Here is a 26,090-nt window from a genome sequence, read left to right on the forward strand (position 1 = left end):
CTTGATTGCCCGGGTCGGTTGATCCAGAGGAGCAGCTGCACATTACATGGTGCTTTAGGAGGGGGTGTACTGGGGAGTGAAACGCAGAGCCTTGAACATCAGTTGAGTACCATGTAAGGAACCTGTAAGGAACTCCGCTGTCACTGTACCCTTTTATATTTCCCACTTTGATAGTAGCATTTCTAGCAGTGTCTCAGGGTGTCTGGGGTGCTGGGCTCACAGATGTTCAGTGATGTGCCCCTCTATGCATTTTACAACTGTGTTTGCTCACTTTGGGATCTCTGTTTTCTCTTCATGTTGATAAATGGAAATGCGTCAGAGTGGCCTATAACCTATTGGAGTCCTCCAGACCATTCAAGGGACTCTGAAATTAGAGCAGTTTTCATAGTGGCAAGAAGGACACCCTCCTGCGTGTATGCATGTGTAAGGCCAGCCTCACCTATGTTAGTAAGGAAAAGCTTAAATTTTGACAGGGATGTTGCTGCTGCTGCTGCTGTTGCTGCTGCTGCTGCTGCTGCTGCTGCTGCTGCTGCTGCTGCTGCTGCTGCTGCTGCTTCTGCTGCTGCTGCTGTTTAATATTAAGACAGTCTGACTCTGGGTTGGGGATTTAGCTCAGTGGTAGAGCGCTAGCCTAGCAAGCGCAAGGCCCTTGGTTTGGTCCCCGGCTCCGGAAAAAAGAAAAAGAAGACAAGGCTGACCTCAAACTCCCGAGTGTCCCTGCCTCTGCACCCCAACCCCGGGGTGCTGGGGTTAAAGGTGTGCACCACTCCCCTGGCTCTAGCTGGCTGTTTTCTAGATTTACAGAGGTGGGGACAATTAATGTGCCATAAAGTGTTCCCACTGTAAATATATATATTCCAGTGATTCTTAGTCAATCTATCTGCCAAGTTGTATATGTCTCACCTGAGTTCAGTCCTTAAGGATCTGTCGCCCTAGTGAGACTGTCAGTGCACGCCCTTTCCACAGTATGGCAGGCAGCCTTCAAGCTAGATAGACAGTGCAGCTAGTAGAGCGCAGAGCTGGGCCCAGATTATGAAGGCTGAAAGCTGCTACTTTGCAAGCAATACTCTGGGGGTCTGGAGATGTGCCTAGCAATTGGCAATGCTTGCTCCTCCTGCAGAAGACACAGGTTCTGTTCTGTCACCCACATAGTGGCTTACAACCATTTGTAATTCAGTTCCAGGAGATCCTGTACCCTCTTCTGGTCTGCACAGGTACCAAGCACACACATGGTACACACATATAAAGACAGAGACAAAAATTCCATGCATATAAAATAAAAGTAAGTAAATATTTTCAAGAAGAGAGAACAGTCAGTGTGTTGGTGTTCAGATCTGTTCTTCCGTACGAGAATTGGACTTCTGGGCATGACTGCTTTCCAGTGTCTATCAGCCTCGCAGGTGACTGAAAAGTTAGAGCAGAGTTCCTGGCACGTCCATTCAGACCAACCAGTGCCCAGGCTCTGTGCTGGAGTAGACTTCACAACCCATAAATGCAGACCTGTGGTGTGACTGAAGAGCCTCTGGAAGGCCTTGCCTCCTGTGCAGCACACCACCCCACCAACATACCAAATCCAGACCAGAGAGCCTTGGCTCTGAGTGTGTGCATTGCCTCAGCATGCATTTGCTCAGAGTAAACTGTGCCATCTCCTCCCAGTTTAAAATATTTCATAGACACATGCTGACATTTTTATATTTAAGTAGATAATTGAAATTTCTTATTAGAAATCATGGACAGGAGCAAAGACTTCCTGGATGACCAGGATTCTCCCAGAGCGGTTCATACAAGCCAGCTTGGGCATTTATCCCAGCTCTGTGATCTCCTGAGAGAAACTTCAGTCTCCTAGGTCTCTGAGCTGAGAGAAGGACACACAAATCTGTCACTGGAGCCATTATGTGCCCTGAGCCACTGGGTCTTCAGTCCTGTAAGGGCACAGATCTGTAGGTCTGAGGTTTGCTCGTTGCTTAAGGCTCAATTATTATATTTCTGTTTGGTCTGCCTTTTTTAAACAAGTGAAGCACTTTGACTCTTATACACGGGCTGCATTTATTTCTTGTTTGCAGCTGCTTAGACTAGCTGAAAGAGGACCACTTTGTCACAATGTGTACTCTGGACCAAAATGAGTGTTTTGTTTGTAAAGTGACAGTGTAAAACTACCTTTGCTGTTCTGACGACTGCTTTGCCTATGGTGGAGCACATGCAGCTGATGATAACTGATCCAGACAATAGATCACAAGCTTAGAGGCCATTTCTGGACCTAGGAAGCACATGCATTGCCTCGTGCACATAGCTACAGTGTACTTGCTCTAGCTGGCATCTGTTAGATTGTAGAATCTGTTTGTAGAGATAGATCTTGGCTGTTGGACATGGGGACTGTGGCCAGCAGGTGATGGGGCAGCCACCTCCTGCCATCTGTTTAGCGTCGTGATTGCTGCTGAGAGATCTGCTATGGTCATGTCAGTATTACTGATGCAGTTTTGGGTCTTTGGCTACTCATCACACAGGTTCATTCTTCTTAAATTGCTTAGAGACAAGCAGTAAAGATCAGGCAAGAGTATATAATATATTCAAGAAAAATGGGGTGGACGTTTGGTGACTACATGCGTGACTCCCCTTTAAGTTGGTAACTACTTGTGCACAAGGTTCTGGTGATAGGGGAAGATAGGGAAAAGGAGACAGTATGTATGTAGCCCAGCATTCTCCTGAGTACTGGAATCAAAGGTCTGCTGTTAGCCAGCCAGCTCTACTATATGCTCTTTAGAGAATATATTCTTTATTCACATAAATACCTATTTTTATTTCGTTTTACCATAAAATATTTCTCATGTTAAATAGTATCTACATGTTGAATTAATTATTTAAGAAATAGACCTCAGCAGTGCGTTCTTGCTACCCACCCCAGTGGTTTATGTTCCTGAATGAAAGACACACAGCCTTTACATTCTGATATGCCTTAAATAGTGCAACAGCTGGGCCACTTTCTAACCTGCACATGATTAAGTCATCTCCTGCCAATAATCCCCAGTTATTGCTTACTAAATTCTATATTCTACCTTGGCTGCCCTGGACTCAGGCCAGCCTAAGTAGGCTGCACTCTCCTGACTCCTTCACATGCCAGCTGTGCCTCCCAGTCCTTCACTCTTCACTCTGCTCAGTCATGGTGTGTCTCCTCCTCCTCCTCCTCCTCCTCCTCCTCCTCCTCCTCCTCTCCCTCTTCTTCCTCCTCCTCCTCCTCTTCTTCCTCCTCCTCCTCCTCTTCTTCCTCTTCCTCCTCCTCTTCTTCCTCCTCCTCCTCCTCCTCCTCCTCCTCCTCCTCCTCCTCCTCCTCTTCTTCCAGCATGGTGGATCTCCTTCTCCCACATCTCTCTGTCCCAAGCCTGGCAGTCTTAAAAGTCCCTCTGTCTACCCTGCCCAGCCATTGGCTGGTGGCATCTTTATTTACCAATCAGAACCAACTGGAGGCAGGGTCCCTCAGTGTCTTGCATGTGGAACCTCATGTAAGGAGTTTTGGGGACCCAAATTATTATCATAATGCAAGCAACATTGGGCCAAACCCACTGTATTTCCCCATTATTGTCCAATTAAAAAGGCTCTTTTCTCATATATACACTAAACATAATTATAACAATTATATAGTTGGATGTCTGAGAAGGAATTAAATATTACTTGAGTATGTAGGAAGCATAAAGACACAGCTTCCAAAGCTTATACATTTTGTAGAGACAGCTGACTACCTGGGCAGTCTTCAGTATCCCTCATAATGTTGGGAATATCTGTCTTCAGCCTTCTGGCCCAGAACCATCTGACAGACCTTAAGTGAAGCAGGAATTATGAAAGGACTGACTTGCCCTGTCTTGGCAGAGCTTAGTGATTGACTATCCCGCATCTGTGTGTTCTTTTTTTGGACATTAATTGTGTACAGAATGAAATTAGACTATTTCTTACCCAGTGGCCAGTTTGTCACAATTGAAGCAACTCCAGTTGGAGGTACTGATGCTCAACATCATCTTTGAAGTGGGATGGGGTGCTGTCAGGAACACACATGTCTCCTAGTCAAAAGATCTGTTAATAATGAAATGATTTTAAATGCCATATTCTCTGGATCTCTGATGCTTTGAAAACTATATATATAGTCTTTCTGAACTGTAAACCTTGACTACTCATAGCTACTTACTATTTGAATAACATTGAAAACACTTTATTGTGATTAAATCAGCATCTAATATTACCACAAGTTTACTATCTGGCCCTTAACTTGCATTACTTTAAAAAAAAAAAAAACTTGCATTACTTAATCATCTTAAACAGTTTGTAATAACAACTATTAGAAGTACTAGGTCTGGGGTGGAGAGATATCTCAGTGATTATTTACTGCTCTTCCAAAGGTCCTGAGTTCAATTCCCTGCAACCACATGGTGGCTCACAACCATCTGTAATGAGATCTGATGCCCTCTTCTGGTGTGTTTGAAGATAGCTACAGTAAAATCATATATAATAAAGTCTAATAAGTCTTCTTTTTAAAGTACTATAAAAAGAATATAAGGGGGGTTGGGGATTTAGCTCAGTGGTAAGGCCCTGGGTTCGGTCCCCAGCTCCGAAAAAAAGAAAAAAGAAAAAAAAAAAAGAATATAAGGTCTGAGCCTTATCTTCTTTAATGAGTTGCACAAGCACAATGCCCATCTAAGTAACAAAATTAATTTAAAATTTTGTATTAATATACAAAGATTTATATATTTATTTATATATATATAAATATATTTATTTTTATATATTGATCCTTAAACCTGTGTCAATATATAAAATCTGTACCAGTGTAAGAAATTATGGCTTCAGTTCTACATCAAAAAGTAAAGGTTTCTACCAGTGTAAGATTATGACTATAAAATTTTTGTTTGAGTTAATTTAGTAATCCATCTCCATATATCTAATTTCTTATATTACTCTAGCCCCCATTTTTCTTTTCATCCCCCTCCCCTTTACCTAAGAAAGAAGGATAGGGAAGAGGAAAGATAGAAACCCCCAAATCTAAGCTCTCTAGTTTCCTCCCTGTCCAAAATTATGACTATTTACAAATTATCCCTTAAAGTGACAACCTACCTATTTATAAAATAACCATAACCAGACACCCAAAGCCAAGGAATCAGGAGGATGACTCTCCATAGCTTCTTCCTGCTGAATTGGGGCAATGAATTTTTTTTAATGGGTGGAGAGGGGAGAGGAAGGGAGAGGTCTACCATGCCTGATAAAATTGCAGAACAGAGCTTCGGCAGCCCTCTGGGTCCAGAGCAGCCAAGATAAAACACAGAATTTAGTAAGTTGTAAACTTGGAACTATGGGCAGGAGGTAGATTCTGTCAGCAGTGAAGGTTAGGCAGTAGCCTAGCTATTGTGCCGATTAAGGCCTATCGAAATATAAAGGCTGGGGGCTGGGGATTTAGCTCAGTGGTAGAGCGCTTGCCTAGGAAGCGCAAGGCCCTGGGTTCGGTCCCCAGCTCTGAAAAAAAGAACCAAAAAAAAAAAAAAAAAAAGAAATATAAAGGCTGTGTGTGTCTTTTATTCAGGGACCTTAAGCATTGAAGGAGGTAGTAAACCCCACCACCGGAACTTACTAATTATTTAATTCAACATCTACTCAAGCATAAATATTAATAAAAGAATTGTTGAGATATGGACCATCTAATTAAGGGGAAAAAGTTGAGAACCCTTTGTGCAAAGAGAGCCCTCTGAAATGCAGAGTAGCCAGGCATGGTGGCCCACACCTTTTATCCCAGCCCTCAGGAGCATCTGAATGGTACAGGTTCATCTCCCCTGAGTTTGAGGCCAGCCTGGTCTGCAAAGAAATCCTGTCTCAAAAAAAAAAACAAAAAGAGGGGGCTGGAGAGATGGCTCAGCGGTTAAGAGCGCTGACTGCTCTTCCAAAGGTCCTGAGTTCAATTCCCAGCAACCACATGGTGGCTCACAACCATCTGTAATGGGATCCGATGCCCTCTTCTGGTGTGTCTGAAGACAGCAACTGTGTACTCATATACATAAAATAAATAAATCTTTAAAAAAAAAAAAAGAAAAGAAAGAAAAACTGGTCTTTCTGGAGCCATCTTCCTCATTACTTAGGTGGCTAAGGGTCAAGACACTCAGCAGGAACCTGACTTAGCTCCCTGAGACCTGGGTTCTGTCACCCTGACTGTCAGGGACGGCCTGCACCCTCTCCTTTTTCCCTCCAGTGTTTTCTTTTTCTGCCCATGTGAGTGGTGTGAGATTTGACAGTGGGTTTGGGGTTGGGTTTTTTTTTTTTGTTTGTTTGTTTTGTTTTTACATTTTAAAGCAAATAATAAACACTTACCTACTAACTGGGTGTGAATTTTAGGTATATGTATATAATAATATATAATCATATACTGATACTTTCTGGTACTTCCTGCCTGACTTTTCCTAGTACGCTTTTGTTACATTTAATTACGTAAACGAGGCTGAGAAGTGTGTGCATATGGAGAGTTGGCTGTGAAGAAATGGTGGTGTGTGTGTCTGTCTGCAGATGCCCAGCTTCATTAGTCATGTTCCAGGGTACAGTGCACCTCATTTAACCTCCATGGAAGGCCTCAACTACGTTTACGAATGCAAAAATTATTTTGTCATTTTTGTACTTGAAGGGACACAATTTTGAGTCTATTTTGTGATTTCTTTATTTTTTTTTTTTTCTTTTTTCCGGAGCTGGGGACCGAACCCAGGGCCTTGCGCTTGCTAGGCAAGCGCTCTACCACTGAGCTAAATCCCCAACCCTGGTGCTTTCTTTATATTAGTGTGCTGTTACTTTATATTAGTGTGCTGTTACTTTATATTAGTGTGCTTTCTTTATATTAGTGTGCTTTCTTTATATTAGTGTGCTGTTACTTTATATTAGTGTGCTTTCTTTATATTAGTGTGCTGTTACTTTATATTAGTGTGCTTTCTTTATATTAGTGTGCTTTCTTTATATTAGTGTGCTGTTACTTTATATTAGTGTGCTTTCTTTATATTAGTGTGCTGTTACTTTATATTAGTGTGCTGTTACTTTATATTAGTGTGCTTTCTTTATATTAGTGTGCTGTTACTTTATATTAGTGTGCTTTCTTTATATTAGTGTGCTTTCTTTATATTAGTGTGCTGTTACTTTATATTAGTGTGCTTTCTTTATATTAGTGTGCTGTTACTTTATATTAGTGTGCTTTCTTTATATTAGTGTGCTGTTACTTTATATTAGTGTGCTTTCTTTATATTAGTGTGCTTTCTTTATATTAGTGTGCTGTTACTTTATATTAGTGTGCTGTTATTCTGTGCTGGGTTGGCTTCACCAGAGGCTAAGTAGTTATGGTATTTAAAGATGAAACTGGCTTTTTCCTAAGTACCAAGTAATTATTTCTACTTAACTACATAAAGGAAAACATGAGTTGTTAGCAAAAATGTTCAACTGGGATATGTTTCAGATTGAATGTAGTTTTAAATTATTTAAGTTTATATGTATTAAGCTAGGAAATATGTTTAAATCTTAGATGCTTCTAATAGTGTGTATAGAACTTTGTTCAGTGTTAATGATGCATGTATGTACGGACGAAACAAACGCACTGAAACACTGAGTAGCTCCCTCAGTAATCCTGGGCTTCCTGATTATGTATGAGCAAAGTATAGAATTGTAGTTTGTTTGGTTTGATAAATTAAAATAGCTTAATATCATACATTTAAGGGCCAGAAATGACTCTAAAATGGTTGGAGAGGGCCACCCTAGGACAGAGCCAACAGAGATTTGATAATACTTGAGCTTCCCAGTTATCTCTACCTCAGCGTGAGTCAAAGCAGATGTCCAGGCACCACCAGAGCTCCCTAGAGGCTCCAGTGTTGTCTCTCCCCTTAGCTCTATAGGCTCTGTGGCTTCTCTGCTTGAATCAGTGCTCAGACAGTGATGTGCCCAGTGGTCCCATGGTCTCCAGATCTGAGGATGTCCAAGCCCCCATTAAAAGGCAGCGTAGCACAGTGGACCCTCCTGTGGTGTAAACCTCTCTAAGTGTTTATAGTCCTGGACACAGTGTAAAAAGTCCTTTCTACTGTACTGTAAGGAGTGGAGACACAAACTGTACAGGTTCAGGACGACACAAAGACTGTTTTTGATGTGTGGTGATCCACAGCTATAGAATCCGCAGAGTGGCTGTAAATAGGCCTGGGAGTCCATCCAGGCTGGGCTCTCTCATCAAGGGAAGGGTTAGCTCATGGAAGTGCCTGGCCTGAGCCATTGGCCCAGACCTGCCCTGCTCACTTCTGTAAGACTGTGGGATACCTGTGTGCACAGAGAGGGAGGTGGGCTGGGCTGTCCAGGCAGAGGTCCGTGACCTATGTGGGCAGGAACAGGTCGATGGCTGCTTCCCAAGATGTCAGTAAGTGTTGTGCTGCACACCCCAGCTACTGCCCTCCAACAGTTGGCTTTTTTGGTGTCTTTTCTCACTGGACTTTTGTTTCCCTAGGAAACTGCACGTGGGGAATGAACTGTAGGTTTATACACCCTGGAGTGAATGACAAGGGGAACTACTCCCTCATCACCAAAGCGGAACCCTTTCCACCCAACGGTGCCCCGCCTCTTGGACCTCACCCACTGATGCCTGCCAACCCTTGGGTGCGTGAACTCCTCTGTAGTTGCCACCAGATGGGGCACCGGAGCTTTGTCTGAATCTTGGGCTGAAAACAAACTGGTGTTCCTCATGGAGAAGGCATCGTACCTGAGAGTCAGGCTGTGTGGCCAGCTGGCTTGATTGTTAGGTGTTTTGCCCCATTTCTTAACAGGATTTAAATTAAGTCCTTCCTCAATATCTCCTTCTTATTTCTTAATAGGGTGGGCCAGTAGTTGATGAAATTTTGCCTCCACCCCCTCCAGAGCCCCCAACAGAGAGTGCCTGGGAACGTGGACTCAGACATGCAAAAGAGGTAAGAATTCTTGCAGTCCAGGAGGAAAAGCACACTGGTGGCACCCCAGTGGACCCAACAAAACTGCCATAGCTTTGATCCAGAGATAATGTGGAAACTCAGTGAAACCTCAGAAGCTATGAGGACATTTCTGGGCTTCTTTAAGAAGAATGAGGAGTAATATTTAGCCATCTCAGCCCAGAGAGACCCTCCGTGGATGCAGACTTAATATTTTTAAGTGTTTCTGGCCATGACCCCAAGCAGTGAGACAATGCCCCCCACACCCAGTGTCTACTCTCGATAGGTCTCTCAGGACCCCCGTGGCCTACCCACCGTGGCCTCCAGTATCCCACTTGCAGCCTTGTCTATAGACACCCACCCTTGTTTCCTCGGTGCCCAAGTTCTCTCTCCTGGGAGATTGAAATAAAGGCCTTGCTTACACTTAAGTCTTCTGGGGCCCCCTGTGCTGATCCTGGATGGTCTCTTGTGCAAATGAGTCATAGCAGACCCGTGCAGAGAGCATCCTCTGAGGCCTGCAGAGGAAGACTGAGTCCTATATTTGCCATACCCTTTGATGCAGTTTTCGGGTTCCCTGTGTTCCTTCCAGTGGCTTTGGAGGTCCTTATTTCACACTGATGTCTTTCTATCTTTGGTGCTAGGTTTTAAAAAAAGCAACCATTCGGAAAGAGCAGGAGCCTGACTTTGAAGAAAAAAGGTTCACAGTAACCATTGGTGAAGACGACCGGGAATTTGACAAGGAAAATGAAGTCTTCCGAGATTGGAATTCTCGGGTCCCACGAGATGTCAGAGACACGACGTAAGGAAGCCTCTGCTTGCCCTGCCCCATTCTTACCCTGCCAAGAGTAGCCAATTCAAGTCCCCAGGGCACTATCTGCATACTCTAGATTTTGTGGAGGACACTGTAGTTCCAATGCTGGGAGGCTGCCCTGAGGAGTCCTCCTGAGGTGTCTACAGGCTTGGTGCTGAATTATACCTGTGTCTCCTCACCTCGTCCTCGGCTGCTTGGGGAATGAGGTTTTTAAAAAAGATTTATGTTGTATGTGTATGTATCCACAAAGGTCCCAAGAGGCATTTGGACCTAGAGCTGGAGTTTCTGGCTGTTTGAGCTATCCAACACAGGAACTGTTAAGTAACCCGTGATCTCTGGGAGAGCAGCAAGCAAGTACTCTTAGCCACTGAGCCATCTGTTCAGTCCCTTTCTCAGACATTTAACGCTGGTCTTTTAAAAAAAAACAATCTCAGTAGAGCTTGTTTTGGCACACCTTTAATCCCAGCACTAGGGAGGCAGATGGATTTGGGTTTGAGGACAGCCTAGTCTACAAAGAGCAGTCCAGGACAGCCAGGGCTACACAAAGGAAAGAAACTCTGTCTCAAAAAGAAAAAGAAAAGAAACAAAAAGCCCTCACTAGAGAAGTTGTGTGGTGCAGAGGACTAATGTCGATCCAGGCAGGGGAGTGCTGTGGCCTTGAAGGTGCTCCTTCTCTGCTTCTTCATCAGGAGCTCCTAACCCTATTGGGAAGATGATGGGCCACATGTCTGTCTGCTGAGGGTGCAGGGTATGGGCTTAGGAATGGGAGGAGTTATAATCCACGCATCCACACATGATCCAGCCGACTAACCATCAGTCTTGTGGAAACTGGTCTCTGCAGTCCTTACCCTGTCATTTCTGGCTCCTTGCTGGACAAGGAGGAATAAGTGGCTGTGCTGCCTAGCCACCTCCCACCTCCACCCTGAAACACACAGGCACACACACACACACGCACACACGCACGCACGTGGGGGCTGCCCTGGAGCTCTGCACTGGGTAGGGCAGGTGCTGAGTCCATGCCTGTCCAGATGAGAATCAGCTGAGAGGGTGAAAGGGCAATTTGGTGAATGGCACAAGCTTTCCCTTCTGTGGTTTGGGTTACCGGGTTTAGAAAGACTGAATAAAAATTCCAAAAGTAAGCAGCTTACACATTCTGGTGAGTTTAGTTACATTGTTACGGTTACTCTTTTAGTTAATCACATATCTTCCCCTTGTTTATAAACTTTCTCACCAGCATAGTGGCCTGATTTCCAGGTGTGAGTGGTGCCTATCTGCTGCCTTCTTTCTGCAGCCAATGAAGCACATGTACCGTGCTGCTATCAAGCTTCAGAGGATGCCTTCTTCCTTGTGGGGTTCCTTGGCTAGGCTCCTGTCTCTTTGTCATGTAGCCCAGTCTGTCAGTGGATCTATCTAGCCCAGGAATATACTGGCTGGTTTTGAGCTGTGCTAATGAACCAGTGCAGGATGAACTGGCGCGGTGATAAGGAGTCTACTGTCCGTCCTCTCACTCAGTTGTTGCTTTGTGATGTTCAGGGTGACTGTGTCCTTCCCAAGCACCTTCCGGCTGCTGTTGCCAGTGGTTCTGTGCCTCTGCACTAGCTGTAGTGAGGGGCTAGGCTCCATGTTAGGCTTTTGTCCTGCCTTACTGAAGTGAGCGGTTTGCGTGAGCTGGCTCAGTCATGGGCTGTTTAGGTGTGGTGCCACAGGACGGCAAGTGGAGAGTTCTGTGGGCAGGTGGGGATGGCTCTTACTGTATCCTAATGCTCAGAGGATTCCTCGACGCTTCTCTCCAGCTTTGGCCTTAAAAGTGCTGCTGCTGCTGCTGTTACTGTTTTGCGTGTGTACTTGCATATAATGTATGGTGTGGAGGTCTGAGGATAGCTTTGTGGAACTGTTGATGGTTTCCTGGGACCAATCTCAAATCATCTGCAGCAAGTGTTGTCACCCTCTGGCATCCCTAGAGTGCTTTAACCAGTGCTTCCATCTCCCTGAGAAAATACCAAGTCCTGTTTGGTTGAGTGTTTTCTTCAGGAGTGGGTACAGAGGGTCTGTCTTTGTCTTCACCCGTGGATAGTCCCAGACTTAGATGCAGACCACTTAGCCGTGGTGTCTTTTTGTTGTGTGGGGTTGGATCCTGCTGGCTTGTCTTTATGTAGAATGTGCTGTAGCATTCTTAAGTGATACGATTTCCTTCTTTTTGGCTCTTTTTTCAGACTTGAGCCTTATGCAGATCCTTATTATGACTATGAGATAGAGCGTTTTTGGCGTGGTGGACAGTACGAGAATTTCAGGGTGCAGTATACAGAAGCAGAGCCGTATCATAACTATCGCGTAAGTATGATTATGTGTAAACTTTCCTCTTCCCTTAGACGGGGTCTAACTGCGTACCTTAGGCTAACCTCAAATTCATAAACCTCCTGTCTCAGCTGTACAGTTATCGGTGTGCTTCCTCGCCTAGCAGCAGTCAACTCATCCTGGGCTGTATTTACTGTGAGCTCACTCAGTTAGCAAAATGTATTTAGCCATGGTCTTGAATTTGAGCCCAGGTTGGTTATATAGGCAGCCACTGGCTAGGTTTGTGATCGTCTGATGTCCTGTGGGCTTTCTTGGAATCATTGTTGCCATGGTTTTATAAGGTTAGCTTTGCTGGTAAATTGTCAATGCCAGTTTTCAGGAGACTGTCACCCTCACGGGTGTGTCGCTTTTAGAAGTCTCCTGACAATGTCTCACTTGTAGCCCCCATTCTTGCCCATCTCATTAGCTGGTTACGGACGTGGCTTTGACTGGCCTTGCCATGTTGGTCAGGTTAAGACTCCAAGAACCTAGTGTATACAAAGCTCTGTGTGCTCCAGACTACCTATTCTGTCTTCACTCTCAGCCTGCTTGGGAGTCTGTCCTGGGAAAGGCCTCTGAGGAGCCCTTGAGTAATTATGTGCTGTGACTCGAGTACCCCCCATCAGCCGACACAGCACTAAAGAGAGGTACTGGCCCCAGGAGCCCATAGGTATGAGCTATGCAGACTGCCCTATAGCCCAGAGTCACAGCTTCCTTTCTCCTGGATGTGGGGTGCCTGTTGCAGGTACTTGTTCTCTGTTGAGTCTAGTGAGTCCTGGTAGGCATGCCGCAGGAGCCTGCATGGTCTCGGAGGTCTCCAGAGGCCCAGGTCCCATTAGCTCTGCCATTATTGAACTTCTTGGGTTTTAATGCTGAGAATATTAAAGCAGGAAAAGAAGGCAGCAGTGGGGAACTGCAGTAACGGTATACATTCTTCCTTCCACTGCAACGGGGCTTTCCTACATAGACAGCCATTCTAAGAATGAGCTGGGAGGGCCTGTGGTATGGGCTTATACCAGGCTGGTGTTGGCAAAGTTCTGGATTTATTGGTTGGGGTGACTTCACTCTTAATTTGTATGCTTGTTTTTAATCTGTGTGTGTCTGTGTGTGTCTGTGTGTTGTGGTACTGGGAATTAAACCTAAGTACCTAAGACTCTGGACATATTTGGTCAGTGTCTTAAAGAAGGCTCTCACTTGACCCAGGCTTGCCTTGAACTTGAGAGCTTCCTTCCTGCCTTAGTCTCCTAATGCAGGCCTTTGCCATCAGACACTGCAAACTTGTTTTAAGGAAATTCTTGGGAAGAGCATGGCCTCCTGAGAGCATCCTCCTACCTGCTCCCTGTTTTCTCTCTGCTTCTACCAAAAACATGTAATCAGCATCTGTATTTGGCTTTTTAACCCAGGACCGAGAGAGGGAGCGAGAGCGAGAGAACAGACAACGGGAACGGGAACGCGACCGAGAGCGTGACCGAGAGCGCGAGCGCAGGCAGAGAGAGCGCGAGCGGGAACGGGAGCGGGAACGGGACAAGGAGCGGCAGCGGAGGAAAGAGGAGTGGGAGAGAGAGAGAGCCAAGCGAGATGAGAAGGACCGGCAACACCGAGACCGAGACAGGGACAAGGACCGGGACAAGGACAAGGAGAAGCCGAAGCCCCGGTCCCCACAGCCACCGAGGTAGACTATCCTAAGCCCCATCTGTCAGCACGTCTTGCCCTTGGCCTCTCCATGAGATCTTCAGGCAACAGTTCCTTGGCTCCCTGAAACAGCCTGCCTGTGTAGGACATAGTGTGGATGTGGCACCAGTTTCTTCCTCTTAGGTTGTAGTTGCAGAAAGCACTGTGGCCAGTTCCTTTGTGTCTGTCTGTTGGTGGACAGTGGGTTGTTGGCACTTTTTGACAGTTGTAGCCATGAATGTGGTGTGCAAATGTGGATTTTCTCTTTTTCTTCTTGGGTTACCCATGGGAGGAGCTACTGGTTCATCTCATAACTGACAATCTGACAGACCATTTTCCAGAGAAGCCACTTCGTCCAGTTTTCCTAAACCTTCAGCCTGTAGTGCTGCCACAGCAGGGTAGATATTCCCTTCGTGTTCTCGGCAAGGCACAGGAGCAGAGGGGAGTCGTGAGATGAAGAACCCAGGGCAGCGTGGATAGTGTCATGTCGGAAATGCATTTTAGTGAACCTGGCCCACCACCTATAATAACACAAGTAACCTTGTTTTGGTGTTAATCTCTATGTAGGGTAGCCTTGAATTCATGATCCTTCCTGCCTCCGTCTTCCTGCTGCTGGGATTCCAGGCATTTGCCACTGTGCCAGGCTATGTTGGTGTGGCTTTCCACCAGTCCCAGGACACATGGGTGTAGGGCTGCCTTTGCTGTCATTTGTTACCAGTTCTGTGTCTCTGGTTGCTGCCTCATGAGAATGGTCAAAAATACATTTTCAGGTTTTGAATCCAAGTGGTGGGTTGTGGGAAAGCCAGCCTTGCTTCAGTCCAGCCCTGCAGGTTGGGACTGAGCTCAGGCCTTCTGAGACAGTCAGTCGGCTGGTAATTGGAGCTAAGGGAAGCACACAGATAGCACTTTGCCCTTGTATTGTTTCTGTGTTTGGTTGGTCTAGTTTGGTTTTTGGTTTTGGTTTTTTCTTTTGAGATAGCGTCTCACTATGTGGCTATAGCCATCTTGGAACTAGGAATGTAGACCAGGCTGGCCTTAACAGTGATATGCTTGCTTCTGCCTCCAGAGTGCTGGGATTAAAGGCATATGCCATCTTGCCTCTAGGTTTTATTGATGTCTCAGTAGATTGGCATGTGTTTGCCTTCTTTGTTCTTTAGGATACAGGGTGGAAAAGTGGCAGGAAGAAATACTTAGATCCCCGCTGTCTCATACATGTAGGGCTGGTAGAGAGGATCAGACAGCAAGTGTTTGGGAAGAGGGTGCAATGGCAAAGCAGAACAGAGAAAACCTAGGACTTTCGCTCCTGGGGAACTTCCAGAGGGAAGAAAGACTTACTGAGCTTGGAGGGTTTTAGCCAGTAGAAGTCATCCTGTGCATGATGCATGGGCATGAAGAGGTGCCACCCACTGAAACGAGGGCCACTGCATACGCTGTGGCCAAGTGGGACAGCCCCGGGGAACCTGTGCAGTTTCCTGGGAGATAAACAAAAGTGTATGTTCCTTGGGTGTTGGCAGATTGAGGTTGTAGGGAAGAACCCACGTGCTGTGAGTTCCCTCTTCCTGTCTTTATTAGCTGTTTAACCCTCCTGATTTTAGAAGCAGCTTGCCATCGGTTGCTTTTTATTCTTTGACCCCAAACTTGACAGCTGGCCAAGTTGGAGTTCCCAGACAGGTGGGGTGGCTGCTTTGCTCATCAGCAGCTCACTTCCTCGTGCCACCCTTGGCCTGTGTGCTGTCGTCATCCTCAGCATTGACTTTGACAGCACACTGACCCTTGCCCCACAGAGGCTCCGGTGGCCTCTGGATATGGTGCTGTGCAGGAGGGAGATCAGAGGGTGCTGCAGCTGCACGGAAAGTCAAGGTCACAGGTCACCTGTGCCTTTGTTTTCTCCTCAGAAATATCTGTAAAGAGCAATGTATCCTTGCCCAGTAGTTACCTGCTGTAGTTCCTGACCAGCGTTTGCACACTGAGGCCCCAATACCACATGCGCATCTAGGCACCTGGGAGACCTGGGAGAGCACGGGTGGAGAGACGTAGCCTCCCGTGGTTTTGAGTTCTGCCTGGCTTTCTAGGTCTGATGGGATATCTGGGTGGTAGTTCCCCAGCAGTTTTCTCAGGGTGTCTTGGGAAACAAAGACAGAACCTGTGTCACTGCAGACTCCAAGCCTGGACTGTCCTCACTCAGAAGACTCAGGTGCCAGCCGGGAGGGTGTTAGCCTTGGTGGCTAGACTTGTTGACACTCCAGACACAGCAGTCTTGCAGCTTTTTCCTCTAAATGTTAAATGAACATTTTTCTCAGGGAATTTGGTAATGAATTCTTTTAAGGATGGTTCATCCCGTCATTGTTCCCAAATGCTAGCCAGGGGGCTCACATTGGACACCTATGGCTTCATCACATAAACTTCACTTGACCTTGGCTATTTCTAGCTCTGCCTGAGGATCACAAACTCCCACCCCACTCCCAACCTTCCCATCCTACCTGTTACTTACCCCACATTCTTTGGCTTTTTAAACTTCAATGTCTTTTCTCCCCTTTGGCAATTAAACTCATGCTACACAAATGTTAGGAAAGCACTCTACCATAGAGCCACAGCTCTAACCCCTTAAAGTCCCTTTTTAAGGGAAATCTGAGATCATTGCTGCAAAGTAAACACCAGATCATGTGCCTCAGGGGAGTCACTGGGATAATAACATCTAAAATAAAGTTGGGTGTCTACAGTAACAAAACTGGACACACTGTGCTGCTACTCTTCCTTTCACACATGGGCATAGTGGACAGGCCTCCCCCTTGGAGAGCCTTGAGCCAGCCCTCAGATGCTCATGCTACAGGGATGAGAAGATTGAGGCCGTCCGCAACACTGTTCTCCACCTGCTGAGTGAGGTGCATGGTCTCAGTGGTCTCTGGTTTCTGTTTGTAGAGGTAGTGAGGGGCTCTTCCTGTGAAGTGGATTTGAATACTGCATTGACTGCATCTAAAGAAGAGGGAACTCTCCGCTACCAGGGTATTCCTCGTGGAACGGCTGCAGCTAGCCAGTTGACCAGTAAGAGGCTAGTGATCCTGGTGTCAGTTCCTCTTAGGTTTTTTGTTTATTTGTTCTGTTTTCTAATCCTATTTTATTGTATGTGTATGGTATTTTGCCTGTATATATGTCTGTGCACCATCTGTGTACAGTGGCAGTGGCAGCCAGAAAAGGGTATCAAAGATGCTATGTGGGCCACAATGCTAGAACTAGAACTTCCTGTGGAAGAGCAGCCAGTGCTCTTAGCTGCTTAGTCGTCTCTCTACCCACCCAGCCAGCCTTGGATTTAGAATGAGAACATGGAGGAAAAGCCATGACCTAGAGCCGCTAGGTTGTCAGGTTCTCCCTTCCTCCCTGCCTTTCTTTATCGGCAGCACCTGGCTGCACCTGGGCACGAGCTTCTGGGGTTAGGACTGAGGTAACGGGCACATGTGTTGTGGTTAAGCCTTAGCACTGGATGTTGCTCTCCCCTGCACTCCTCAGCAGGTAAAAGTCCTGGTGCCTGCCACTGGCCGGTGACCAAAAGGAGTTCTGAAAGTATAAATAGGCAGTGTTTTTGTGTCCATGATGGTAGTGCAGCCTTCCCCAATGCCTCCTTCTCTAGCCTCCCGAGCACTTGAGGCCAGTGCTGTGGGGGAAGAGCCTGGGATCCTCATTCTCTCTCTGCTTTAATCAAGTTCCTGGGCTGCAGTTGAACCAGACTCTTTAAATGTAAAGACAAGGCTTAAGGCATGGGCTTGTTAACAGGTGTTTAAAAACACGATTCTTGTTGCTTTAATTTCATGAATACTGTGTACCTACTGTGTGCCAGCACTAGAAATAAGCATGTTTGAATGAGGTGAACTCTATTCCTGTTTGACAGTACAGTCAGAAAGATAGAATTAAATAATGACTCCTCTAAAAATATTTACTCTTGGGGGAGGGGTGTTGGTCGGCTCTGGTTTGGTGTTTTTTGGTTTTTTTGAGGCATAGTTTCTCTGTGTAGTCCTTGCTGTCCTGGAACTCTCCCTATAAGCCAGGCTGGCCTCAAACTCAAAGATCTCACCTGCCTTTGCCTCCCAAGTGCTGGAATTAAAGACATGTGCCGCCACCACCAAGAAAGTACTTCTTACCACACGTAAGAGTAAATGGGAATCCTGCTGGTTTCTGGAGAGAATCCGCTGTAGGGTAGAAGGTGTGCCATGTCTCCTCTCTCTGACTTTCTTCAGCATCTCTTACATAAGCTGTCACTGACCGCCCTGGCTTTCCAGTCTCTTCTCAAAGCAGCCTTGCTGGGGGAGGGTAGCGGCCTGAGCACTGAGAGCCCCTCTGTGATTCTAGCCGTCAAGCTGAACCACCAAAGAAGGAGACCGCCTCTGTGGGGCCACAGGTGAAGCGAGCCGATGAGTGGAAGGACCCGTGGCGCCGATCCAAGTCTCCCAAGAAGAAACTTGGTGTGTCAGTCTCCCCAAGCCGGGCACGAAGGCGTCGCAAGACATCCGCCTCATCAGCTTCTGCTTCCAATTCCTCCAGGTACAGAGGGCACCAAAGACTGTGTCTTGGTGACATTCACTGGCTGCCAGTTCATGTGCATGTGTGTGGTCACTACCCAAGGACAGGCTAGGATTAGGTAGGACTGATACCAAGTATTGGGCCAAGACTTTCAGTGCTCCAGAACTTAGTAAGTAGGACGGGTGACCTAACATGATATAGACACTGGCTGTCTGCCAGAGTCATACAGTCACTCAAGACGGGGAAAGCCTCTCAGATCCTGTGGGAAAGACTCTGGGTTGCTGACGAGGAACTACACACTCTGCTGACCAGTCACCTAGCTCTTGGAGAACTTCCCTTAGTGACTCTGAACTCAGTGTGTGTGCGTGTTGGGTCGGGGGACAGCTGTAGACACTGAGGGGAGGGAGTTCCACAGGAGTCTGGGAAGAACCTCCCAGACAGATCCAGGAACACAGCCATGGGAACACCAGGTCAGCTTGAAAACTCACACTCTGGCCTTCTCTAGCAACTCAAACTAGCCTCTGAGTTACCTGCTCCTCCTGGGTGCCCAGTCCTGGTCTCCACAGCATTGCACTGAGGGTGATGGCACTGCGGTGTCTGTGGAGCTATGCTGTCTCACGGCACTAAAAGAACAGCGGCTCACGCATCCCAGCGCTGCGGTAGTGAAGTAGGCAGTAATATTCTCACTGCCTCTGCTCTGTCCGTCGGTCACAGGTCATCGTCACGGTCTTCATCCTACTCTGGCTCTGGCTCGTCCCGGTCCCGGTCCCGGTCCTCCTCCTACAGCTCCTACTCCAGCCGCTCTTCCAGACGCAGTTCCTTCTCAGGCAGCCGGTCCAGGTGAGTCCCAGCCTGCTTCCAGAATGGTTTTAGTAAACTGCACGCTGAAGAGCAATTTGGACTGCAGGTGCTGGACCAAGGACCTGCACCTAAGGTGTCTCTGTTGAGTGAGTGGCAGGTAGAATATGCAGTGTCCATCTTCCCAGAAAGCCCTAGGAGAGTCAGGCAGGGTCTTCTGAGTTTTCCCCATTGAAGTAGATACTTCTAGAGCTTTAGGCAAAAGCTCTCCCAGCACATAAAGACACTCCGTTCACCCTGACCTGTCCCCACAAAAGCTTGACAGCTTAGGATCTCTGCCAGTGGAAGCTGCCCTTTACCTCAGTCAGGCCGTGCTCAGCGGTCCATCCCTGAACTGAGTTGATGCTACATTGTGTGCCCTCCCTGCACTGCCGTCACCATGAGCTCTTGAGAAGAGGCAAACCTTCGGCATGGTGTTCGGTAAAGTGGAAGTGTTTATCCTGGTCATTAACTGTACACATAAGGCCATGCAGCTCACTGCTTTGGGACATATCACTAGGCATTTTTGTGGGATTAAAATGTTCTCTATTTCCTTAGTGTAATCTGGTCCCTTCCACTGTTACCCCTTCCTGGCATATGGTCTTGCTTTTATTTATTTTATTTTATTTTATTTATTATATTTATGTAAGTACACTGTCACTGTCTTCAGACACACCAGAAGAGGGCATCAGATCCCATTACAGATGGTTGTGAGCCACCATGTGGTTGCTGGGATTTGAACCCAGGACCTCTGGAAGAGCAGTCGGTGTTCTTAACCACTGAGCCATCTCTCCAGCCCTTGTTTTTATTTCTTTAAGGAAATTGAGATTTAATCTCTCTTTGGGGACAAGGGTCTCACTCTATAGCCCTAGCTGACCTGGAATTTGCTATGTATGTATTAGATTAGGCTGGCCTCTAACTCCCACCTGCCTCTGCCTCCTGAGGGCTGGAAGCAGAGAAGTGTGCCGGCACACCCAACTGGGCTTGCTTTAGTAATGAGAGGATTAGAATGCAATTCTGCGGTCACCGAGGCTGTCTCATGTGATGCTCACTGATGGTTTTGTGGGGTGTGGAGTAAATTACATGTGGGTCTGTTTCATGACATTGAAACTCTTGTAAAATAGCAGGCAGCCGGGAGGGGAAAGTAGCCTAGAGACGACTGTGTGGCGGCCATCCATAGACGTGCTGACACAAACCCCAGAGCACAGGCATTGGCAGGTTCCTTCTGCAAGTGTCTGCGCATGGGGGATGGAGTAGGAGTGAGGGGGTACGGTAGAGAGAGGAGACCATGGGCCCCAGAGTGGGAAGGACAAGGAAAACCTGTGGGAGGGAGTCTGAGACAGAGAAAGGTCACCTAGCGCACTGTGTGAATCTGGGGCTGGAGAAGTGGAGAACAAGGGGCCTTTAGAAGTTTTGTACTCAGTGTGGAGAGAAAGTTGTATGTATGATCTTTGTTTTGGGCAAGCAGCTAATGATCGTAGCAGAAGGTAGCCAGAAAAACACTCCATGCTCTAAGGTTAGGACCTTGGGTCAAGGAGGCAGCTGCAACAGGACAGAGAGGCACGGACTCAGATATCTGTCCGTAGGTCTTTCTGGATACTTCCCGGTAAATGCAGCACAGAAAGCAAGAAGTCGCATGGGTCCCATAGCAGGCAGGACACAGGAAGTACATGGCAGTGTTTCAGGTGTACCAGTGGGAACACTCCCCATCCCATCAGTTGCCCCAGAAGCTTCATCATGTTCTCATCATTGATCATTTCCGCAGGAGGCATGCTTTTCCCAGTAGCTTAGCCTCACTTGGTGTACATACTATCCTCCTGGAGACCTGTGGTTCTGGGCGTCCTCCTTTGAAGTGAGGAAGGAAACCTGTAGTCCTAGCCTTGGGGCATTGCAGCTGTCCTTCCTGAAGTTCATCTGTAGTAGCCCCTCCCAAAGGCACACTCAGGAGGACCTGCTGAGGAAGAAGTATAGGCTGAGGAAGGGGAAGCTGGCATGTTGCCACAGGCTTGGAGGGTTCCTTCTGGTCCTCCTATAGTGCTTGCCCTTCTGGTCCTCCTATAGTGCTTGCCCTTCTGGTCCTCCTATAGTGCTTGCCCTTCTGGTCCTCCTATAGTGCTTGCCCTTCTGGTCCTCCTGTAGTGCTTGCCCTTCTGGTCCTCCTGTAGTGCTTGCCCTTCTGGTCCTCCTGTAGTGCTTGCCCAAGAGATGAGGCAGCAAACAGGAGCCCATGCAAATAAACGCCAGGTTTTCCCGGCATCTGCCTTTGAACGTGAAAGCATAAAGGACTGCAGGAGCCTGACCCATGCTGACCCCCCACCTAGCTCAGAGTAATAGGTATTCATTTGGTGGCTTTTGAGTAGCTAACATAGGCCAACCCAGTATCTTTCTTCCTCTTGACTAAAGTGTGACCTCACTGTCAGAACTTCATCCTGGAAACTCCGCCTGGGCCCAGCACCCTTTCCTGGGCTGCTTCTCTGCCCTGCTGACACCTGACACTGGGGTCATAATCTCCCCACTGTACTCTCCCTGCTTTTATCATGCTATCATGACCTTTGTGCTGTGCTTGTGCCTGCTGACCAAGTGCTTGGGACCCTTACCAGCTCTGCCACCTCCCAGCTTCTAGGTCAGATTCCACACTTAGCCAAACCCATAGTCACCCATTTGGTTGGCCCCATGCTAAGGCAGAGCCATGTGCCCTCTCCTGCATACAAGCACCCATCTCTGAGCATGCACGCTACCCTTTTCTGTTCTCTCCTGAGTGTGTGTTGGATCAGATGGTAAAGCGGCTGAGCATGAACCCAAGTTCTCTGTGGATCAGGACCATTTCCTAGGGGATGCGCCAGCTCCAGCCAATCAGGGATCTGCCAACCTCGTCCTCACACTCTCTTTGTTCCCCAGGTCCCGGTCCTTCTCCTCGTCCCCATCCCCATCTCCCACACCTTCCCCACACAGACCTCCAGTCAGAACCAAGGGGGAGCCGGCCCCGCCTCCCGGGAAAGCAGGGTGAGTCCTGAGCCCCTCCACAGGTCACTGTGGTGCTCCACCTCCGTGGGGTCTCCAGGGCTTCCAGCCTTCTCCACTCTCCCCATCCCATGCTTGAACTAGAGTGAGCAGCCTCCAAGGGGCAGCAGATATGGCTCCCAGGTGGGCGGAGGTGCGGGCTCAGCACCTACACTCGGGTTCCTGTGGCATGGGACCTTGGCAGTCATGTGCTGTGCCTGAACTGCAGAGCCCTGAGATGTGGGTGTATTAAGCAGGGACCCTGGCCCTACCCTTCCCTGACCCTGCTTCTGCCTCACAGGGAGAAGTCAATAAAGAAGCCAGCCCCGCCCCCAGCCCCACCACAGGCCACCAAAACTACTGCACCTGCTCCTGAGCCTGCCAAGCCTGGAGATCTCCGAGAAGCCAGGAGAAAGGAACGGCAAACCAGGACTCCCCCAAGGAGGTGAGCAGTGTGGACTTACAGCAGTCCTGGTACAGTTCTCCTTGTCCTTGGTGCTGCTGGGTATAAATGCTGACGAAAACTGGAGACCAGGAGGTGGGTACATCCCCAGAGAAGCAGCAGGGAGCCGAGGCCCAACCTGGAACAGGCCCATTACCAGCCTGGTGTGCAGGAAGGCTCTCTCCATGAGGCGCCTCTGAGGAGACCTGTGCTGCTTGTGTTGCAGGCGGACGCTCAGCGGCAGTGGCAGCGGCAGTGGTAGCAGCTACAGTGGCTCCAGTTCCCGATCCAGGTCACTTGCTTGGTCCTACTCCCTATTGACCTTTTCCCTCCCTCACCAGGTGGGCTGACCATGTCCGGGGCTCTTCAGTGTCCAAGAACACAGCTCAGGGTGACCATGGCCTCCCTCCCTTCACACAGGAGCACCTTCCTAACCTGAAGGGAAGAGCCCTAGACTGGTCCTTCTACCCAGCTGGACAAAGCTGAGGCCGGTCCCAGGTTCTCTGCCCACAGAGAACTGAGGAGAGACTGGGTGTTCTCTGGGCCTGCCGCTCCCTAGTGGAGGGAGTCAGCCCTGAAGTAGTTGGGAGGAGAGAGTTAAAAGAAAGAGTTAGAAGGTGGAGTCAGCTTGGTGCTTTTGGAATCTGGTTGATCATTTTTCCTTCTATCCTTGAGCATCAGGGCCTTAGCTTTTGTCCAAGGCTTTAGCAGTCTAGACTTTCAAAGACCTGTGGGGCTTTTATTTGTTGGCTTTTTGAGACAAGGTGCCCAAACTCGCTCTGTAGACTAGGCTGACCTGGAACTCATGGAGATCCACCTGCCTCTGCCTCCCAAGTTCTGGGATTAAAGGTGTGTGCCACCATGAACCCTTGGTTCTGTCTCTCCCTGTCTCTGTTCCTCTGTTCTGTCTCCTGATGACCTTAGAAGAAGCTGGTTGGTGTTTGTGATAGACACGTCATGGCTCTGCTGGTCAAAACTGTATCACCATCTACTCTCCCCATCCCACTCCACCCCTGTGCCTTGTAGAGAGTAGAAAGTGTCTTAGCAGTCACACTAAAGGGGAAACCCAGGGCCTTGCGTTCTGTTCAAGTGCCCTATCACTGAGCTGCAGGCTCTTGGTTTTGGTTTGAATTGGGGGTCTTTCTGTGTTGCCCAGAGGGGCTCCAGCACACCTCCTGCTGCCAGCACCCCTGGTGTGCCATCCTAAAGCTCATAGAGATCTGCCTCTGCCTCCTAAGTTACCAGGACTCTGAATTGTGACTGTTGTGCACCATCGGCTTAAAGTTGTGCCTTTATCACTGCTGGGTAGGGCTCGGTCATATTTCCCTTCCCAGCACGGTGTCATCCAGGTTAGTGAAGCAGAGACACATAGCTGTCCCTTCACTGTGTATTACGTCTGAAAGTCCCCTGAGATTTCTTACTCTGTTTGTGCATTCCGTAAACATGGAAATTGGGTAAAGACAAGCTGTGGAGGCCCTCCTGTCAGCCTGTAGCCCGGCCGTCTTGCAGTCACCGTGGGGCTGAGCGCACAGCTGTGCTTGTGTGTCTAGGTCTCTGAGTGTGAGCAGCGTTTCCTCGGTGTCCAGTGCCACCTCGAGTAGCAGCTCAGTGCACAGTGTGGACTCAGATGATATGTATGCAGACCTGGCCAGTCCTGTGTCATCAGCCAGCTCTCGATCCCCTACCCCAGCACAGACCAAGAAGGAGAGAGGTAGGCAGACCCCTTGCTCTTGGGGTGCAGGCTGGGGGGTAAATTTCAACAGAGACTTTGCTTTAGGCCCAGTCCTTGTGCACAGGAACCCATGACTGAGGTTTGTCGTTGATAGGGAAATCTAAGAAAGAAGACGGAGTGAGAGAGGAGAAGCGGAAACGGGACCCATCCGCACAGCCACCCAAGTCCTCCAAAGCCCCCGCAGGTGGGAAGGCCTCCCAGCAGGCAGCGGCACCTCAGCAGGCGGCCCCTGGGCAGCCCCAACAGGGCTCCTTTGTCGCTCACAAGGAGATAAAGCTGACATTGCTGAACAAGGTGAGACAGGGGACAGGCCTGCATTCCTGGGCCTGGGTGCTGGGGACCCGGCCCAAGGGACCTCGCACATCCAGGAGTGCAGTCTATGTGCCTGTGCCTGCAGCCTGGCCAGCCTGGTTCCTGACCCCACCCCAGCAGCAGACATCTTCAAAGCTCTGCACATGTCTGGAAGGGCCAAGGCCTGACATGTTGGGATCCTGCAAGGCACTTCCTCATGCAACACAAAGGGCCCCACCACATGGTGGCAAGAGCCACAGAACTGCTTTGGAGGGTCAGGGGTTCAGCCAAGAGGAGGCTCATGGGAGCAGAGGACCACTCGCCACTATCAGCAGATACACCTCGACCCTCTGCCTGGCCAAACAACCATCCAGGCCCTACCACCCTCACTGTGCTGTTTCAGGCGGCTGAGAAAGGAAGCCGGAAGCGCTATGAGCCCTCAGACAAGGACCGGCAGAGCCCTCCTGCCAAGAAGGCCAACTTGTCCCCAGACCGAGGTGAGCCTCCGAGGTCTAGTGCCTGAGGTCATACTGTGGGTGCCACATATAAGCGTTCTGCCCACCTCAGGGCCTTGACCAGTTTTGAAAACTATGGAGGAACCTGGGAACTCCACTGTGTGTCTGTCATGAGCACTGGAATGCTGGCGATTACACCAGGTCTGGTCTCTTTTAAAAGCTCACCAACTCATGATCCTCCTGCCTCCAACTCCAGAGTGCTGGGATTATAGGCGTATGGTGGGCAAGTTTTTAAGTCTTTGTTTTAAATAACAGTATGGGGATGTGGCTCAGTGGTAGAGCACAAGATCCTGGGTTACAGAGAGTAAGTGTCTGCATCCTGACACATACAGTTTGTTAGTAATGAACAACCTTCCAGGATACAACAAAACGGGGAGTTGGGCGGGGGGGGGGGGGGGGGGTCAGGTAGGCAGCTCAGCTTGGAGAGAGCTTGCATAAAAGCCCTGGTTTGGTCCCCACACCACATTAACAGTGTTCTGTAATGTCAGCACTGGAGAGGCAGAAGGGTTACAAGTTTAAGATCATCCTTGGCTACACAGAGTTCCAAACTAGCCTGTGCTGCATGAGACAGCATGAAAACAAAAGTCAGGGGCAGCAGCAGTGAATGGGAGTGCATCTGCTCTTTCTAGTCAAACCCTAACACCCGCTGTTGTAGTCAGGGTCATTATTGCTATGGTAAAATACCATGACCAGACGTGGCTTGGGGAGGAAAAAGTCCATTTGGCTTACACTTCCACACCACTGTTCATCATGGAAGGAAGTCAGGACAGGAACTTGGGGTTGGGCCTGATGGAGAGGCTGTGCTTAGTGCTGCTTCCTGGCCTGCTCAACTTGCTTTCTTATAGCACCCACGACCCCCTGCCTAGGGGTAGCACCACCCACAGTGGGCTGGGCCCTTCTACATCAATTACTTATTAAGTCAGTGCCCCATAGGCTTACCCAGAAACAGCTCTTAGGGAGGCGGCCTCTCAGTTGAGGTTCCCTCCTGTCAGATGACTCTAGT

At 48.4% G+C, this 26,090-nt stretch overlaps 1 protein-coding gene across 8 annotated transcripts in view; it reads left to right on the top strand.

Annotated features, from left to right (window-relative positions):
• Zc3h18 (zinc finger CCCH-type containing 18) overlaps positions 1–26,090 on the top strand; it is a 44,961-nt gene that overhangs the window by 16,535 nt on the left and 2,336 nt on the right. For 4 of the 8 annotated variants that reach the window (NM_201416.2, NM_001434427.1, XM_087594283.1 and 1 more), the window contains 13 exons: positions 8,489–8,637; positions 8,853–8,945; positions 9,584–9,741; positions 11,967–12,084; positions 13,491–13,759; positions 18,100–18,291; positions 18,985–19,110; positions 22,006–22,110; positions 22,409–22,552; positions 22,776–22,841; positions 24,100–24,260; positions 24,376–24,575; positions 24,976–25,069. In NM_201416.2, the coding sequence (NP_958819.1) occupies positions 8,489–8,637; positions 8,853–8,945; positions 9,584–9,741; positions 11,967–12,084; positions 13,491–13,759; positions 18,100–18,291; positions 18,985–19,110; positions 22,006–22,110; positions 22,409–22,552; positions 22,776–22,841; positions 24,100–24,260; positions 24,376–24,575; positions 24,976–25,069 (1,875 nt within the window). The remainder of the gene's footprint in view (positions 1–8,488; positions 8,638–8,852; positions 8,946–9,583; positions 9,742–11,966; positions 12,085–13,490; positions 13,760–18,099; positions 18,292–18,984; positions 19,111–22,005; positions 22,111–22,408; positions 22,553–22,775; positions 22,842–24,099; positions 24,261–24,375; positions 24,576–24,975; positions 25,070–26,090) is intronic. The other 4 variants (XM_087594287.1, XM_087594288.1, XM_087594284.1 and 1 more) reach the window with 1 other exon arrangement.

Source organism: Rattus norvegicus, chromosome 19 (genome assembly GCF_021556685.1).
Source record: "Rattus norvegicus strain SHRSP/BbbUtx chromosome 19, alternate assembly SHRSP_T2T, whole genome shotgun sequence".
Lineage (NCBI taxonomy): Eukaryota > Metazoa > Chordata > Mammalia > Rodentia > Muridae > Rattus > Rattus norvegicus.